Source organism: Trichosurus vulpecula, chromosome 2, assembly GCF_011100635.1.
Source record: "Trichosurus vulpecula isolate mTriVul1 chromosome 2, mTriVul1.pri, whole genome shotgun sequence".
Lineage (NCBI taxonomy): Eukaryota > Metazoa > Chordata > Mammalia > Diprotodontia > Phalangeridae > Trichosurus > Trichosurus vulpecula.
The window spans coordinates 110,194,332-110,211,963 of record NC_050574.1 but is presented as its reverse complement, the minus strand read 5'-3'; the positions used below and the strand labels follow the sequence as shown (position 1 = coordinate 110,211,963).

The 17,632-nt window shown below is 39.5% G+C and overlaps 1 protein-coding gene across 2 annotated transcripts in view; it reads right to left on the bottom strand.

The window, feature by feature from the left end:
- LOC118835785 (disks large homolog 2) overlaps positions 1–17,632 on the bottom strand; it is a 654,221-nt gene that overhangs the window by 521,460 nt on the left and 115,129 nt on the right. For both annotated transcript variants that reach the window (XM_036743051.1, XM_036743052.1), the window contains one exon: positions 3,652–3,808. In XM_036743051.1, the coding sequence (XP_036598946.1) occupies positions 3,652–3,808 (157 nt within the window). The remainder of the gene's footprint in view (positions 1–3,651; positions 3,809–17,632) is intronic.

The window sequence follows — 17,632 nt, the reverse complement described above, 5'->3', positions numbered from 1 at the left end:
ACATGAGAAGACAGTAAAAAAGAAGACTGGATTGTTCTATTTATTCTTTTATCTATTGTTCCATCGTTTTCAGTCCTGGCTGACTCTTTGGGACCCCATTTGGGGTCTTCTAGGCAGAGATACTGGAGCGTTTTGCCATTTCTTTCTCCAGCTCATTTTACAGATGAGGAAACTGAGGCAAACAGGGTTAAATGACTTGCCCGGAGTCATACAGGTAGTAAATGTCTGAAGCCAAATTTGAACTCAGGAAGAAGAGTCTTCCCAAATCCAGACCAAGGACAAAACTGTTGAGTTTGACCCTGATTCTTCCAGGAACTTGCCCAGTATATAGTAGACCCTTAATGAATTCTGTTTGATTAATTATGTTTATTCCCCACTTCTATGCTCAGTCTCTCCTATGTAGTTTCTGTGAGATTCAAGTTCTTATCCTTAAAAATTCCTTTATTTGGTCTTGCTATTTCCCTCAGGCCTATATTTTTCTTCCCTAGGCAGTCAGATGGCACAGTGGATAGAGTGTTGGACCTGGAGTCAGGAAGTATTGAGTTCAAATCTGGCCTCAGACATTTGCCAGCTGTCTGACTCTGGGCCATTTAGCCTAATTTAGTAATTTAGCCTGAGTCTTAGTTTCTTCATCTGTAAAATGAGGAAGATTATAACACTGAGGAAGGAGAAGAAAGAATAGGGAAGAAGGGAAAAAAGGGAACAACAGGATAAAGGATGGAGAGAAGAAGGAAAGAAGGAAAGAAAAAAAGGGGGAAAAGGGAAGGAAGGCAGGGAAAAGGGAATGAAGAAAAGAAGGGAAAGGAAAAATGAAGGAAAGGAGGGAGGGAGGACACCTATATGGTTTTCTAAGAATGCTTATGTGTATTTGAGCTAATCAGAGAATGCCAGACTAGTACAAGCCCTCAGAGATCATCCGGCACACTCCCCTTATCTTACTCCTTAGAGGTTATATTCTGGTTTCTACACAAATACTTCATTACCTAATGAGGCAGCTTGCTTTCATGCAACTCTGATTGTTAGAAAGTTCTTCTTTACATTGACTAAAAATCTATTTCTTATTTGCTTCTGCCCAGTAGTACTAGTTCTACCCTCTGGACCTATGTACTTTGGGAAATAAAAAATAAAATCACACAGATACTAAAATTGATTCCAAGAATGTACGTGCATGTGTTTGTGTGTGTGTATGAATTAAACAAAGTTATTCACTGATGAGGGTGGTATCACAATCCTCTAGACCTTGTCTCTGAGATAAATTATCTTATACAACAGACAGTTTAACTCCATGCTCTTTCTTAAGGTCTCCAAGATGCCAGGGTGCTTCTAGAATTCAGAATGGGTCTTGCTTACCAAAAAATCAGCAGAAGGTAAGAGCAGTGGGGAACAGCAGGAAATCAGGGGTATGCTGGAGCCAGCTTAAACCAGGCATCTGATAACTAGATTTTTAGCCAGCATTTATTTACACCTCAGAAATTGGCTTGATTTATTGTTCTGCTGATTGCCTGCCAGGGGTGAGGAACCTGTGGCCTCAAGGCCACATGTGGCTCTTTAGGTCCTCAAATGCGGCCCTTTGACTCAATCCAAACTTCACCCTGGGAAAGTCCCTTCATCCCTCTGTGCCTTAATTTCCTATAAAATGAGGTGTTTGGACTCAGTGGTTTCCAGGTTTCCTTCTACCTCTAAATCTCTGATCCTCTGAGACCATGATTCAAATCCAATGCTCTTTCTACAATCCCACCTGCTGGTTCTTTCAGTGGTCAGGCCTGGTGATTTGTGTTCAGGGATGGTTGTGGTCTGTTAATACTTTTCCATCTGTCTTGGTTTTCAAGTTCCTGTTACCTAGCTCAGAAATACCACCTCTTTTCCTCATGTGGATTTCTCAGTAATGTCCATGGGAATTAGTTCCATGGATTATAGTCTAGGGCTATTATTATGAAGGATGACATATCACGAGGCTTTTACATGACTCTAGCTCTCAGGAGTTGGGTATTTCATTTCCCTCCAGACCAAAATCAATACTGAGAGTGGAGATGTATAGGCATTTGAAGATGATTGTTTGTCAGGCAGAAAAGATCAACATTTGGGGTTTCTACCAATGATGGGATATTGTTTTTTTCTCTCTCTGAGAATATTGAATACAGATTTCATTTCATTACCTTGCAATATGCCACAGGACACCTCAACCCCTCTGTCTGAATATATGATTGTGGGAAGCGTTAAGGGAATTAAATGGTGAGAACTGAAGCTCCAGCTCTCCCCCAAATCACAGAAATCAGATTTGCAAGGGACATTAGAGATCATTTAGTCCAACAGACTCATTTTACACATGAGGAAACTGAGTCTCAGAGAGGTGAAATGACTTCCAAGAACACATAACTGATAACTTACAGAGGCAAGTGATGCCACATTCAGTGCTCTCAAGTCTGAGAGCCTGCGTTTAAGTGAAGTGTTTGCGTTTCAAAACAACTTGTGATTGAAAAGGCTAGTTTTAGGATAATTTCTCTATGTATGTGTTTTGTGGGGAGAATGTGTTCTGCATTTTAGGTGACGGGGTCCCTTTTTAACCTTTAAATGTCCTTGTTTTTCCCTCTGCCCAAAGGGAAGTTGCATAGTCAATTATTATATAAAAATGTGAGCAGATCATTCATAAGCCTGCCCTGCAATCCAAGAGAATGCCTGATTGGCCAGCAATATTGCCTAGAATTGTAAAAAGGACCAATGAGTTTGATTCTGATTACAAAGGATGGGCAATTCTAAATCAGCAAAACGTATTCTCGGGAGGAAGATACCATTTTTTTCTAGGGTCCTAAGGAAGTCACAGTCAACAGTATCCAGTGCTTCGTCTGAAGAGTTTCTTTGCCAAAGCTAAGCCTAAAGAACTTTCCATAAAAATTAGGTTAGAAAATCTTTGGGATGGGCAGCTATTTTTTATTTTTTGTCTCATCCAGTGATTTCATTAATGTAGATATCTTGGTGGTAAAGAAAGAAATTCCTTCTGCCAATACAGATCAGAAACTATTGTAATCTTAGAAGTTAACCGGGGTGCTGAGGAGTCAAGAGATGTGTCCAGAGTCACATAACCTTTATGTGCCGGGCGTAAGACTTAAGCCCAGATCATCCTAACACCAAAGCCACATCTCTACTTGCTAAACTATGAAGTTTGTTTTATAATACATTACAAATCACCTTATTCTGGTGATTCATTTCTGATGTACTACATATCAGGAGAAAGTGGGGTAGGAAGGGAGGAGTACTTAGGGACTGAGTGCAGCAGATTTCAAAACCCAGGAAACAAGGAGGCTCTTAGTACAGAGGAGGACTGGAGGGTTTAATACTTCTCAACAGAGTTTTCAGTAATTAAAGAAAGAATGCAAATTAGTAGTTCTGTTCCCCAAAACAAAAATTCTTCTACTCCAGTCCAGAAAAAGATGAAAACCCTGGGAAGCTGAGATCAGCAAGCACTAGAACTCTGGTTCATCTCCTTCCCAACCTAATCACCATTTATGCTACATTGCACACCTGGGATCCAAGTTACTCCATCATCTTTGGTTGTGTAATTAAAAAGCTTTCACAGGCAATTGAAAGCGACTTTCCTCATGGATGGTGTTAGGCCCAGAAGGAAAAAAAAAAGGCTTAAAAGCAAATACTCACGGAGAGAATCTGGTCTCCTCTCTGGAGCTCCCCACTCAGGTCTGCTGGTCCTCCAGCTAAAATAAAGGATACGAAGATACCTTCTCCATCTTCTCCGCCCACAATGTTAAAGCCCAGCCCTGTGGAGCCTTTGTGCAGGACAACTTTCCGAGGCTCACTGTGGAGACAAAAGGCAGTGTTTAGACCCATGATTGCCTAGGAAGTCACAGTGGTTGTCTTTTGCTTTTAGACATATTGCTGTACTTTTACCTACTACTAGCTAGGTAACTAGCTACAGATACAGAAATATATATATATATATATATATATAATATATGTGTGTGTGTGTGTATAGATAGATAGATGATATATAGATATATCTCAATGTGTATCTATATGTAGATATCAGTATCTCTATGTATGTAATACTTATAAAAAGTAAGTCAACATACCCAATCTTAATCTCTCTCCTTAACCGTGGTTCTGCATTAAAAACTGAAAGTCAGACATTTCAAAATGTCTGTTCCATAGGCATCTCAAACTCAGCTTGTATAAAACTGAACTCATTACCTCTCCCCCTAAGCCAAGGGTGGGGAACCTGCAGCCTGGAGGCCACATGGCCTGTTGACCTAAACCCTTGCTTCTTCACTGTTAAGAATACCAGTATCTTCCCAGACATCAACTCTGAAACACTGTTTTCAACCTCTACTCATTCACACTACTTCCTCCCACCCCCACCCCAACATATCCAATCTGCTGTTAAATGTTGTTTCTACCTTTACAACATCTCTTGTATACATTCCCTTCTCTTCATCCACACAGCCACCATCCCAGCATAGGTCCTTATCACTTCTTGTCTGAAGTACTGCAATACTCAGCTAGTTGGTTTCCCTTCTTCAAACCTCCTTCCATTCATCATCTCATTTAAGTCTTATAATATCCCCACCCCAGTGCTTAGTACAGGGCCTGGCACATAGTAAGGGCCTTATAAATGCTTTCAGATAGATAAGAAAGATCACTGATCTAGCAGTCAGGCACAGCCTGGGTTCTTACTGCCACATGTAATCAATGTGACTTGTGACATTGGTAGTAGAAAAGTTATTATCCCTATTTTATGGAAAAGAAAACTGATAGTAAGAGAGGTGAAGTGGAAGGACTTGCCTATAGTTACATGGTTATTGAGTACTGAAGGTGGGACTTGAACCCAGGTCTTTTGAGTCCTAAAACTAGTTCTTTCAACTATATCATACAAATTTAAACAAAAATTAAATGTATTTTCTTTAAATCCCGAAGACAAACTTAAATAAGGTATAATAAAAGCTTTCTGGAAAGAGCAAAGCATTATTTCCAGGATCAGGTTCCATATTTTTTTCTTTCTTTTCTTCTTTTAATCCTTGATCTCTCCCTTTACCCAACTTAATTTAATATTTTGTAACTGTATTATAGAACTTAGCATTCAGTCATATTCTGCCTGTCATTGTTTTTTAATGATTTCATGTCTGGAAATCGTGTATTTCCAACCATAGTATAGATTTTTTGAAGGCCGGGACTATGCCATTTACTTCTTTTCTGTCATCCATGTTACCAATAACAGAGCATACAGTTGTAGACAGAGTAGGCATTCAATAAATATTTGTTGATGACTAATATGGAAATACATTTTGCATGACTGCACATGTCTAACCTTTATCAAATTTCTCGCCTTCTCAATGAAGGAGGAGGGGAGGAAAGGGGAGAATTTGAAACTCAAAAATTTTAAAAAGTAAATATTAAAAATTATTTTTACATGTAATTTGGAGAGAAAAAATATTAAATAAATACATTTAAAACATTTGTTAGACAATGATGGTTTATCAGCTATCGAAGAATTAATACCCTAATTTTTCTTCAATGAATCAGAAGGAATTTCATGATCTTATAGAGCTTAAGTCTAATCAATGTGAACACAATTTATCACAGAATTTTACAATGGGAAGGGAGCTTGGAATTCATCTGGCCTAACACCCTAATTTTATGAGTAAGAAAACTGAAATCCAGAGAAGGGAAATAACTTGCCCAGAGTCACACAGTTAGAGTTACTAGAACTCGCCTCTTCTGACCCCCTAGCTAAGAGCTCTTTCCTTTAACCAAACTGCTTCATTCTCTGGTACTGGAAGGCATTCCATTGTGGTAGAAATATTAGGCTTAGAAAGTCTGGGTTATATTCCTGGCTTTAACATTCACTAGCAATACGATTTTAGACAAGTTACTTTTCCTCCCTGAGTCAATTTTTTTTTATCTGTAAAATGGACACATTGTGATTTGGGCCCCTTAAAAATCAAGTAATCCAACCTCTCCATTTTACACTGTAGGATACTGAGACATGGAAGGGAAAAGTGACTTTCCCAAAGTTATACAGGTAATAAGTAGTAGCTGGGACTCAAACCTACATAATCTGACTCCAAAGCCCCATCAAATGAAAAAAAAAAGCCAATCTTCCTATTAAATACAAACAAATCTAATGACCATTTCTTATGTTTTTTGACCTTTCTGCTAACTTTGACACTGATGACCACCTTTTCCTGGAAACTTCTCTGCATTTTTTTGTGATCCTACTCTCTCCTGGTTCTCCCCCTACCTCTCTGACAGTTTTTTTTGCAGTCCCCTTTTCTGATTTACCATCCATATCATGCCCTTTAATTTTGGAGGTACACAAAAGCAGCTAGGTAGTACAGTAGATAGACTTCTGGGGCTGGAGTCTGGAAGACTCCATCTTCCTGAGTTCAAATCTGGCCTCAGGTACTTACTAGCTATGTGATCCTGAATACGTCACTTAACCCTGTTTGCCTCAGTTTCCTCATCTATAAAATAATACGGAGAAGGAAATGGCATGCCACTGAAGTATCTTTGCTGAGAAAACCCTAACTGGGGTCACAGAGAGTTGGACATAATGAAAAATGAGTCAACAACATGTCCTGGCCGTCTTCTCTTTCCATAGTCTATCTCACTGGCCTCATTAGATCCCAAGGGTTTAATTTGTTACTCTATGTAGGCAAGTTATAGATCAGCCCTAGTATTTCCTGAATTCTATTCCCACACTACTAATTTCCTGTTGAACAGTTAAAAATGGATGTCCCGTAAGTATCTCAAACTTGGTATGTCCAAAAGTCACTTCGCTATTTCTTCCCCCGCCCCCACCCCCTAAAGTTTTCTACTCTACAGAACTTGACTTTTCTGTTGAGGATATTATCATCCTCTCAGACTCCCTGGTTTACAACCTTGGTATTACCCTTATTCTTTCTTACCCTACAAGTCTAAATCAATTGATAAATCTGTTAATTTCAATAAAAAACCTCTCCTGCATCCAATCCCATCTTTCTACTCACAGTTACCACTTTAGCTGAGGCCCTCATCTCCTCTACTGCAGTGGCCTTCTAGTTGGTCCTCTGACTTAAATCTGTCCCTCTCAAAATCCCAAATCCACATGGAGCTACCAACAATTAAACTCTACCCTTTTTTCAATTAAAAAGCATTTATTTTCTCTTCTTTCTATCCCCCCATCCTCCCCAGCCCAACTGGAAGAGAAAATACCCCAACAAGCTAGAACAAAACCCTTTAACAAATATTCACAGTAAAAACAAAACAAAACAAAATGACTCAACAAATTCCCTCTTGGCTATGTCCAAACCCCGTGCCCCCCACCCCCCCCCGACTCTTTCTGCAAATTGAATCCATCACTTCTCTGTTAGGAGATGGGGAACATTCTTCATCATTTGTAACCTGAAATCATGGCTGACCCGATAGAGTGATTTTCCAAAAGCACAGATCTGACTGTACCATATCCCTACTTAATGAGCTCTGCTGGGTCCCCTTTGCCTCTAGGATCAAACACAAACTCCTCTTTTTGTCTTTTAAATCCCTCTACAGCCTGACCCTAAGCTATTTTTCCCGCTTCCAATTTCAGAATTTATACCTCATTCTCCATCCTGTAATCTATAGTCTAACAAAATTGGACTTTTCACTTTCTCACACAGGACAGTCCATCTTCAGCCTCTGCCTTGATGTTGGCTAGCTCCAGTGCCTGGAATGCACTCCTCATCTTCCCTCTGAGAATTCCTCACTTCCCTCAAGAGGGCAGATCAAGCACCACTCACCTGTATCCTTTCTGGACCCTAACAGTTTGCGCCACCCCCCTCCCAAACTACCTTCTAATTCCACTCATTTTTTTGTATTCCACATTTATCTATTCTGGATATACTTATATATATTGTCCTCATTTTGTTGGTATGATCAGAATTTAATATTACCATGTGGCTTAAAAATTCTTTTGAGTTTTTGGTGGCTATTATTGGCAGCTGGGTGGCACAGGAGATAGAGCACTGAGTCTGGAGTCAGGAAGACTTGAGTTCAGATCCAGTCGCAGATACTTACTACCTGTATGATGCTGGACAAGTCATTTAACCTCTGTGTACCTCAGTTTCCTCTTCTGTGAAATGGAGATAATATTGCATAGCACCTGTCATCTAGGGCTGTTGTGAGACTCTCGAATGGGGTAAAATTAGTAAAAAGCTTTGTAAACCTTAAATCTTTGTGTAAATGCTATTATTATTATTATGGGTTTTTTGAATAAAATTTATGCTACCATACTATTCAAAATACAATAGTAACTTAAAATTAAATGATTTTTGAAATTTCTGTGGGAGAATTATATATATATATATATATATATATTATATAACATAGTATAACAGAATGTAATGTAACATAATATAATAAGATGTGATATATACAGACCAATTTTTCATCTGCATACACTTTTTTAACCATGACTTTTTCAGAGATTTAACACAATATCTATCATTCTTGTGAAACCTGTCTCATTCATTTTTACCTTTTCAATTTTCCCTTTAAATGTGACTCTCAGTGTGAATCACTGAAAAACCTTTAGTAGCTGGGGAGTTGGAGGGGCGCCCACATTGTTTGCTTGAGGATGTCACCAGAAGGCAGCAGCAGCAGCCTCCATGCTGGTGATCTGTGTTCTCTGGGGATGCTGTGGGCAGGCAACACTGATTGGAGGGGTTGTAATACAGGGCTGTTGTGGCCTGTTGTTTTCCCCTTAGACCATATGGCCAAAAGGCTCAGGACCAGAAAGGGAAGTAATTAATTATGTATGCCTTTTCCCTGAGCAGACTGTTGGCACTGAGGTTTGAGCATCTGGGACCTCGACAGCTGATTCCGGTTAGTGTCAACAGGTTCTTGCTGAGAACACTCTGCTTCAGCTGGTTAGTTCTGGGGAATGGAGCCTCCATTGCACAGCTAGCCCTAAGGGGTACATTTTTTATCTAAAGGCCAGGACAGGGAAAACAGGGAAACCTACACCAAAAAGTAGTATGTTCCTGTGGTGAAGCAGAAAGAATACTGGATCCAGGATCAGAATTCCTGGATTCAAGGTCTGGCTGTACTCATTTCTAGCTGGAAAAAATGGCCTAGAGGCTTAGGATGGAAACCCAGTTCTGGCACTTAGCTTCTGTATGACCATGGAGAAATCATTTGACTTCTCTAGATATGAGTTTCCTCACATCTGTGAAATGGGGATAATACTTTAAAAAAAAGACTTTGTAAACCTCTCTGTGTGCCTGTAAGTGGAGGGTGGAGGGGAAGTGCTTTATCCATGGGCAGTTATGACTTGTGAAGTAGTAAAGACCTGAAAATACAAATATTTACTGTTCTAGTCCCAAATCTACCACCCATTAGCTGCATGACCCTGGACAAGTCACCATATCTCTTGGTTGTTTTTGATCTATAGAACAGCAGTTCCAACGAACTTCTCAGGAAGGTGGTTTGGGGAAATAAATGATGAGTTCTAGTTAAGAACACAGGACAGCCCCATTCTTCACTGTATCAGCTAGCTCTGTATGGTGGATCAAAAAACGACCATTTATCAGGCATCTCCTATGTCCCAGGTATCATGCTGGGTGCTAGAGACATAAAGGTAAACATGAAAGAGAACTTGCCCCGAAGGAGCTTATATTACATAGGGAAGAAAATTGTATTTCATTACATAGGGGAGACAAGTGAATACAGAATATATATGAAGTAAATACAAAGTCATTCTGGCAGAGAGCAATAAAGGCCTTGTGCAGGAGGGAGAGCTTAAGGGAAGCTTTCAGCTGGAGAAGGGCATTCCAAAAGGCCAAGAGAGGTAAGGAGAGAGAATATTATAGACATAGGCAAAGGCAGAGACAGAAGATAAGATGTCGTCTACAGTAAAAGGAAATAGGACAGTTTGGAAGGAAGGAAATGAGCTTATTAAGGGCCAGGTACTATGCTAAGCACTTCAAAAATATCCCATATGATCCACACAACAATCTTGGGAGATAAGTACTATTATCCTCATTTTACAGACCAGGAAACTGAGGCAGACCTAGGTGAAGTGACTTCCCCAGGGTCACACAACTTGTAAGTGTCTGAAGCAGGATTTGAACTCAGGTCCTCATGACTCCAAGTTCAGCACTCTACCCACTGGGGCACCTAGCTGCCTCTGGAATACTTGAAGTATTTAAAAGGGAATAATGTGAAATAAGTCTGGAAGGATGCAGGGGGTGGAGAAGCAGTCAGATGGCAGAGGGCTTTAAATGACAAGCAAAGGAGTGAAAATTTTATCCTACAGGTGATCAGGAGTCACTAAAACTTCCTGAGGGGAGTGACGTTGTCAGACCTGTGCTTTAGGGATGGATGCTCATCTGGCTGCTATGTGGAGGATGGATTGGAGAGGGGAAAGTGCGGACTCAGAGGCTACTGTAATCATTCAGGCGAGAGACAATGAGAACCCGAGAAGGTAGTGAGCATGTGAATAGAGAGAAGGGGAATTAATAGAAACTGCATCCAAAATAAAGAAGGTGTTGGTTTTGCTTCCCTGTGTCAGACCCTTTCTGGAACACTGATTTTAGTCTGGGGTGCCATCTCTCAGAGAAGTACATGTCCAGGAGAGGGCAGCCGGAATAGTGATTAGGGTTGAGCTCCTCTCTTGAAGGAACTAAGCAAGCTTATCTCGGAGGAGAAAGAAAGAAAGAAAGAAAAAAGAGAGAGAGAGAAAGAAAGAGAGAGAGAGAGAGAGAGAAAGAGAGAGAAAAGGAAGGAAGAAAGAAAGAGAGAGAAAGAGAGAAAGAAAGAAAGGAAGGAAGGAAGAAAGGAAGGAAGAGAAAGAAAAAGAAGGAAGGAAGGAAAGAAGGAAAGTAAGGAAGAAGGAAAGGAAAGAAGGAAGGAGGAAGGGAGGGAGGAAGGGGAGAGAAAGGGGGAGGGGGAGGAGGAGGATGCGGAGGAGGAAAGAAAACAACCACTAACTTATGGGACGCACAATAGCTATCTCACTTATTTGAAGGGTTATCATGGGGAAGAGAGAGTTGATTTGTTCTGCTGGAATTGAAAGAGAAGAACTAGAAGGTATAATATCTAGAATGTCCTATTGGAGCCAAAATAAGGGGAAAAAAGTTTCCTAAGAAAGCTGTCCAAAAGTGGTTATAAACTGACTCAAAAGACAGTGAGTTCTCCTTTGTGGGTATTTTCTTTTTTTCTTTTTCTTTCTTATTTGATTTTCTTGAGTTTTTTTATGCAAAACATTTCCGTATCAGTCATGTTGCAAAAGAAAACACAGACCAGAGAAAAATCACAAAAAGTAAAGAAAAATTTAAAAAAGTATGCTTCCATCTGCATTCAGACTCTATCAGTTCTTTCTCTGGAGATGGATAGCATTTTTCATCATAAGTCCTTTGGAATTGTCTTTGATCATTGTATTGGTGAAAATAGCTAAATCCTTCACAGCTGATCATCTTACAATATTGCTGTTACTTTGTATAACATTCTGATTCTGCTCACTTCACTTTGCATCAATTCATAAAGGTCTTTCCAGGTTTTTCTGAAATGAAGCTGCAAAATATTTCTCATGGCACAATAGTAACCCACTACAATGACATACTACAACTTGTTCAGCCATTCCTCAGTTGATAGGGTTTCCCTCAGTTTCTAATTCTTTGCCACCACAAAAAGGGCTGCTATAAATCTGTTTGTTCACATAGGTTGTGGAGATTTTCAAACAGAGAATGGATATCATTTGTCAAGGATGTTGACCAATATAGTTTGGACAGTGTGACTTCTCTTGGGTCTTTTCCAGCTCTGAAAGTCCATGATGCTCTAGCTCTGCTTTGGAGTTCTGATGGATCTTACCGGAGCTCATCTAATTTCATTCTGAAGGCTGCTCAGGGTGGGTTTTATTGTCCCTATTTCATGGAAGAGAGAACTGAGACTCAGAGATTTCAGGTGGCAGAATGTTGACCTGGAAGGAACCTTAGTTGATCTGGTTTTTTTATTTGAAAAATGAGGAAAGACTAACCCACAGAAGAGAAAGAACTTGTCCATGGCAACACGACAAATTTTTATGTATTGGCTTACAAAATGCTGCTTAATTAAACCTGTTTAAATGATGTATCCAGTTAAGAGAGGTCAAGGAAAATTCTCAGCCTTACATTGAAGGATACAGATCGATATAAACCAGTGGACGTGACTGGATGCTGAATTTATTGGCTGATTATCATCACACCACTTGAGATTCCTGACTTAATTAAAGCAGAATGGATGGAATAGTCAATGCCTCAGGAGACTTGGATATGTCTTTATAATGGTCAAATCTCTAGTTGATTTAGCAAAACACTCAAGCTGGTCAGTTCCATGGAAAAGTCAAGCAAGAAGGCTATGTGGTTTCATCCATCAATCTACTATGTGAAAGGCAGCATGGCATAGATCATAAGGAATAGATAGAGATTAGGGCTCAAAGCCAAAAGATTTGGGTTCAAGTTCCACTTCACTCACACACACACACACACACACACACACACACACGTCTTTGCAATTCATTTAGCCCATTAGTCTCTCCAACACTATAAATTGCAGAGAAGATGATTTTTGTCATTGATAGAAGGAGTCGATCATCCCACCTCTGCAGATTCTGACTGTGTCATGCTGGGTAAGTCACTTAATCTCTCAGTTCTCTGGGCAACCCTCTATGACTCTAAACTGCAGAGCATATGACAAACCACATCGGTAGAGGAGATCTCTCAATAGGAGCTCTTTATACCAATGAAATCACACATTTGGCCCTTGTTCCGTAGCCTATTTTGTGCAATACGAGGGTTACAAAAGAAGTACAAGGCATGGCCTCAAACCTGCAGGAATTCAGGATCTTTTTGGAGGACAAAGGACATTGAGGAGGTAAAGGAACAATGCACCAGTCCATTGATTCTAGTCCTAGCTTTCAATATCTTGCTGTGCGTGCTTGGGCTAGGCTGATCCTCTGTGGGTTTCTGAATCCTCATCTATATAGTAAGGGGTTGTATTAGGCGACCTCAATGGCTCCTTCCAGCTCTAACAGGCCTCCACTTTGTGATTCTATATATATATCGACAACTGTCAAATGAATTGTTCAGAAAACCAGTTTGGAAAACTAGCTCTGAGCTAGACTGGTCTCTGAGAAATTGGAACTTGAGATGGTCCCTGAGTGATGTGTAGAGAAGAAGAGGGGAAGTGAACCAGGCAAGAGCAAACATGCGAATCAAGGTTCAGAGGTTAGAATACACAAGACATCTCAGAGGACAGAGAGTACACTAAAGGCTTAGAGGTTATGTATAAGTGAGCAGGGGGAGATTAGTCTGCAGAGGTAGATTGGGAACAGATTGTAAAGGGCCTAGAATTTCAAGATAGGAAATTTGCACTTTGTCCAGTAGGCAAAAGGGAGCCTCTAAATGTTTTTGAGCTGGGGATTAAGGTGATGATAGAGGTGGTAACTTTTTTTTCCTTCATGTTTTAAGACTACTTTATTTTTTGCTTAGCTTAGACTTCTCTAGGACAGTGTCTGCTAATATATTTCAAAGGCCCCTAATAATCAGCATTGTAAAGTAATGTGCTGTGATCCTTTCCCTTACTTATTTCCTTGAGTTAAGCTACTGAAGATGTGCTCTACATCAGAGGTGTCAAATATGTGGCTTATAACATTCTAGAGTGAGGCTCCAACCAGATTAAAAACTTACTGGGAAATAATTAACCAACTAAGTGATACAAAACAACATAGATAATGTGAATTTGTAGTTTTCTAAGTCGATAAGAGCCCCACAAGGATCCATTTCTGTGTCAGTTTGACACCATTGGTATGCATACTTTTTAAAGGGTTCCTATTCAATTTCTTGCTCTGATACTGTCACATTTCTCTAAGGTTCACAAAGTTCCTTCCTTAAAACAACCTGGTGGGCTACCTAGTGCAGGGACAATAGTCACCATTCTACAGATGAGGAAAATGAGGCTGAAGGAAGTTAAATAATTTGTATATGACCATATAAGCAGCCAGATGACACAATGGATAGAGTGCCAGGCCTGGAGTCAGAAGGTCTGAGTTCAAATCTGGCCTCAGACACTTAGTAGCTATGTATCCCTGGGCATGCCACTTAACGTCGTTTGCCTTAGTTTCTTCATCTGTAAAATGAGCTGGAGAAGGAAGTGGCAAAGCAATCCAATATCTTTGCCAAGAAAATGCCAAATGGCATTATGAAGAGTTGGGCATGACTGAAAGGACGTAACAACAACATACATTCGTATAGCTTCTAAGTGTCAGAACCGGGTCTCCAACTTACAGCTCCAGATCTGAAGGTCAGGACTTTTGTCACCAACTAGAATTTCTAAGAAAAGTTCTCAGAATTAGTTACAAGACTGAATTTGGTTAAAATAATAAAAAATAATAAGTGAGAAAGATAACGATATTTTCTCCCACAGACATAAATCAAAATACAGCCATTACAAATGGCCGTGCCGATGTTTCACTATTATACATTTGGAGTTGGTGATTTTTTTCATGTATCATGAAGATTGCATAATCACTCATGGATTCATCTCTTTCAGCTCCCAACTGAATTATTCACAAAGACAAATAAGGCCCTCAGTAGGTTTGTCTTTGATGTAGGCTCTCACTTTTCCCTCTCACTGTCTGCTTCTTGTCACTTCCTTTCATCTCCAAAAGGAGAGAAAATAAAACATTACAGAGGTTTGCCTTTATTTGGTCACATTTTGGCTGAACTCATGTCTATTTCCCCTTCCGAATTAAGTGACAAATGCTGTCCCTAATGGCAGCTACCTGCCTGTTTCTCCAGATAGCACTGGAATTTTCAAAGAGAAGCTATAAAGGAATCATTTCAGCTATTTGGAAAAATAAAATTATCACCATTGTGAAGAGCGCTTCATCACAACACATGCCATCTTTTTTTCCCCCAGCTTTCATTACTGATAAAATGTTGTTTGGAAACATGAAGAAAGCAGAATTTTAAGAAAGACTAGTATTTGATAATAAAATCAGAGGGGAAAAAATGGCTAAGTACTTCCCCTCCAGGCAGATTACTATTTTTTTCCTGTAGGAAGAAACAGTCTTCTACTCCTATACTCCTGGCCATTATTGAATTCCAATTAGTTAATAAGCAAATGAACACACTGCAAATTGAGCAGTGTAAGTAAACAGTTTGGTTTTTATTAAAGGTAAACACTCAAGTCTTCTGGGTCTTAAAACAAAACTGATCTGGACACTAGATGAATGAAAAATTCACTCTGACCTCCCACACTCCCTTCCTGTTATCTTCAAAGGGTCTGTAATCTAAGTTGGAGAAATCTGAATTCAACCACTTTTTGGACAGGGAAGGAAAGAGAGAGAAGGGACATCCAATTATAATGATAAATGAAAATGGTCACTGAGTTATACAGCTTAACAGCAAGTGGCATTAAACCCAAGAATGTCAGCAACTCATTAGCTGAAATCTTAATGGTGTTCCTTGTGATTTTGGCTGAATCAGAGAAATGTGCTTTTGTTCTCTGGAAAGTCACTTATTAAGAAGATCATAGAATTTAAGAATTGGGAGAGAGTGTAGAAATCTATCCTCTGCTTATTGGATGGACTACTTCTGTGAGATATGGAGAGGTCGTATGGTATGGTTTAAAAAAAAGAATATTGGCTTTGGAGTTTCAAGTCCCAACTCTTCCACTTAATAGCCTCAGTTTCCTCTTCTGTAAAACAAGGGTAAGCAAAACTCACACTACTTATTTCACAGAATTCTTCTGAGGGTAGTATTTTATAAAATGTAAAGTGCTATATAAATTGGATTATCATTATTATTAATAGCCCAAGAGCATATTATTGCAGGGTTTTTTTGTAGCTATATCCCACTGAGGAGCCAAACTGAGTTCATAGTCTACTGAAATCTCTAGACTTTTTCCCGCATAAAATGCTGTCAAGTCATGTCTCAAGATACAGGTGCATCTTCCATTGGCACAGTTGATGATTTGAACCTAAGTGCAGGAATTTAGAATTATTCCACTTAAATGTAATTTTGTCAGATTTCGCCTATTGTTCTAGCCTCTCAGGATTTTTTTTTTTGCATTGAAAATTTCCCACCAAACATATTAGATATGCCTCTAAATTTTTTTTCAGTAAAACATAATTTTGATAAGCATGATTTCTATATGTTTATCCAAATCATTAAAAAATTACTGACCAGGATGCACCCAACACAGATCACTACAGAATTTCCTCCTGATTGATGCTGACGCATTAATTGCCACTAGTAAGGTCCATTTAATCAGTTATGGCTTCAATTAATGGTGCCATCATTTGTCAACATTTCCCTTCCTTGTTTAAAAAGATATCATGAAAAACTTTTTCAAAAGCCTTGCTGAAATCCAGATACACAGTGCGAGAGCATATCTCTGACCTCCCAAAGATTCATTCCCCATCCCTCCTCCTCATGTAGGTATTTTGATAGAGCTTTCAATAAGCTTATGCTGGCTCCTAGCCACCACTACTTCCCTTCCGAAGTACTCACAAACCATCTGTTCAATAATCTGTTACAGAATTTTTCTGGGGAGCAATGCTAACCCAACACAACTACAATTTCTACATTTTGATTTTTATCCCTTTTTTGACCATCTCCAGTTTTGCAGTCTCTCCCTCTTACCTTTTTTATGAGTCTTTAAATACTGTCTATGGCAGTTCACTGACTATATTCTTTACATGTCCTTTCAATACTGCAACAGTTGTAATTTTTATGGGCTAAGAGACTGGGGCAGCTAGGCGGCACAGTGGAGAGAGCATTGGGCTTGGAGTCAGGAATACTTGAGTTTAAACGTGATCTCAGACACTTACTGGCTGGATGACCCTGGGCAAGTCACTTAACCCTGTTTGCTTCAGTTCCCTCATCTATGAAATGAGCTGGAGAAAGAAATGGCAAACCATCCTAGTATCTTTGCTAAGAAAACCCCAAGAGTTGGACATGACTGAAATGACAACAAAACAACAACAAAGTTCTCTTCTCTATTTCTCACATGAAGTTTTGAAATCTGATCTTCTTGGAGAGGTCCCTCTTCAGCCACATTTATCTCTTTGGATGCATTGCTTTTCTTCTTAACTTAAACTGTTAGGATAACAGATTCATAGATCCAGGGCTTGAAGAGACCATATAGTCCATACCCTCTTTATTTTATAGCTCAGAAAGCTGAGGATTAGCAAGATCGGATGACTTTAAATGTTTTAAACTGAACTCTAACCTGCTGATTTAGAATAGCTGGAATCATAAAAAGCCATCTAAAGGGCCTTTACAGACTACAAAAATGCTAGGATAACCAATATAGAGCTGGAAATGATCTCTAAAACCATCTCGTCCAACTCCCCTTTCTTACAGATGAAAAACTGAAGCTGAAAGAGGATGTGACTTGTCTAGGGTCACATAGCCAACAGGTGTCTAAGGCAAAACTTGAACTCAGGTCTTCCTGACTCTGAGTGCAACACTCCATCCACTGTACCGCCTAGCTGCCCTGAGAGACATTAGGCAATACTTAAAAACCAAATTATAGCTTAATGATAAACAATAATTATAACATGAACATTTCCTGGGCACCCACAATTTGAATAGGGCTTTTCAGTAACATAAATGGTGGCATAAAC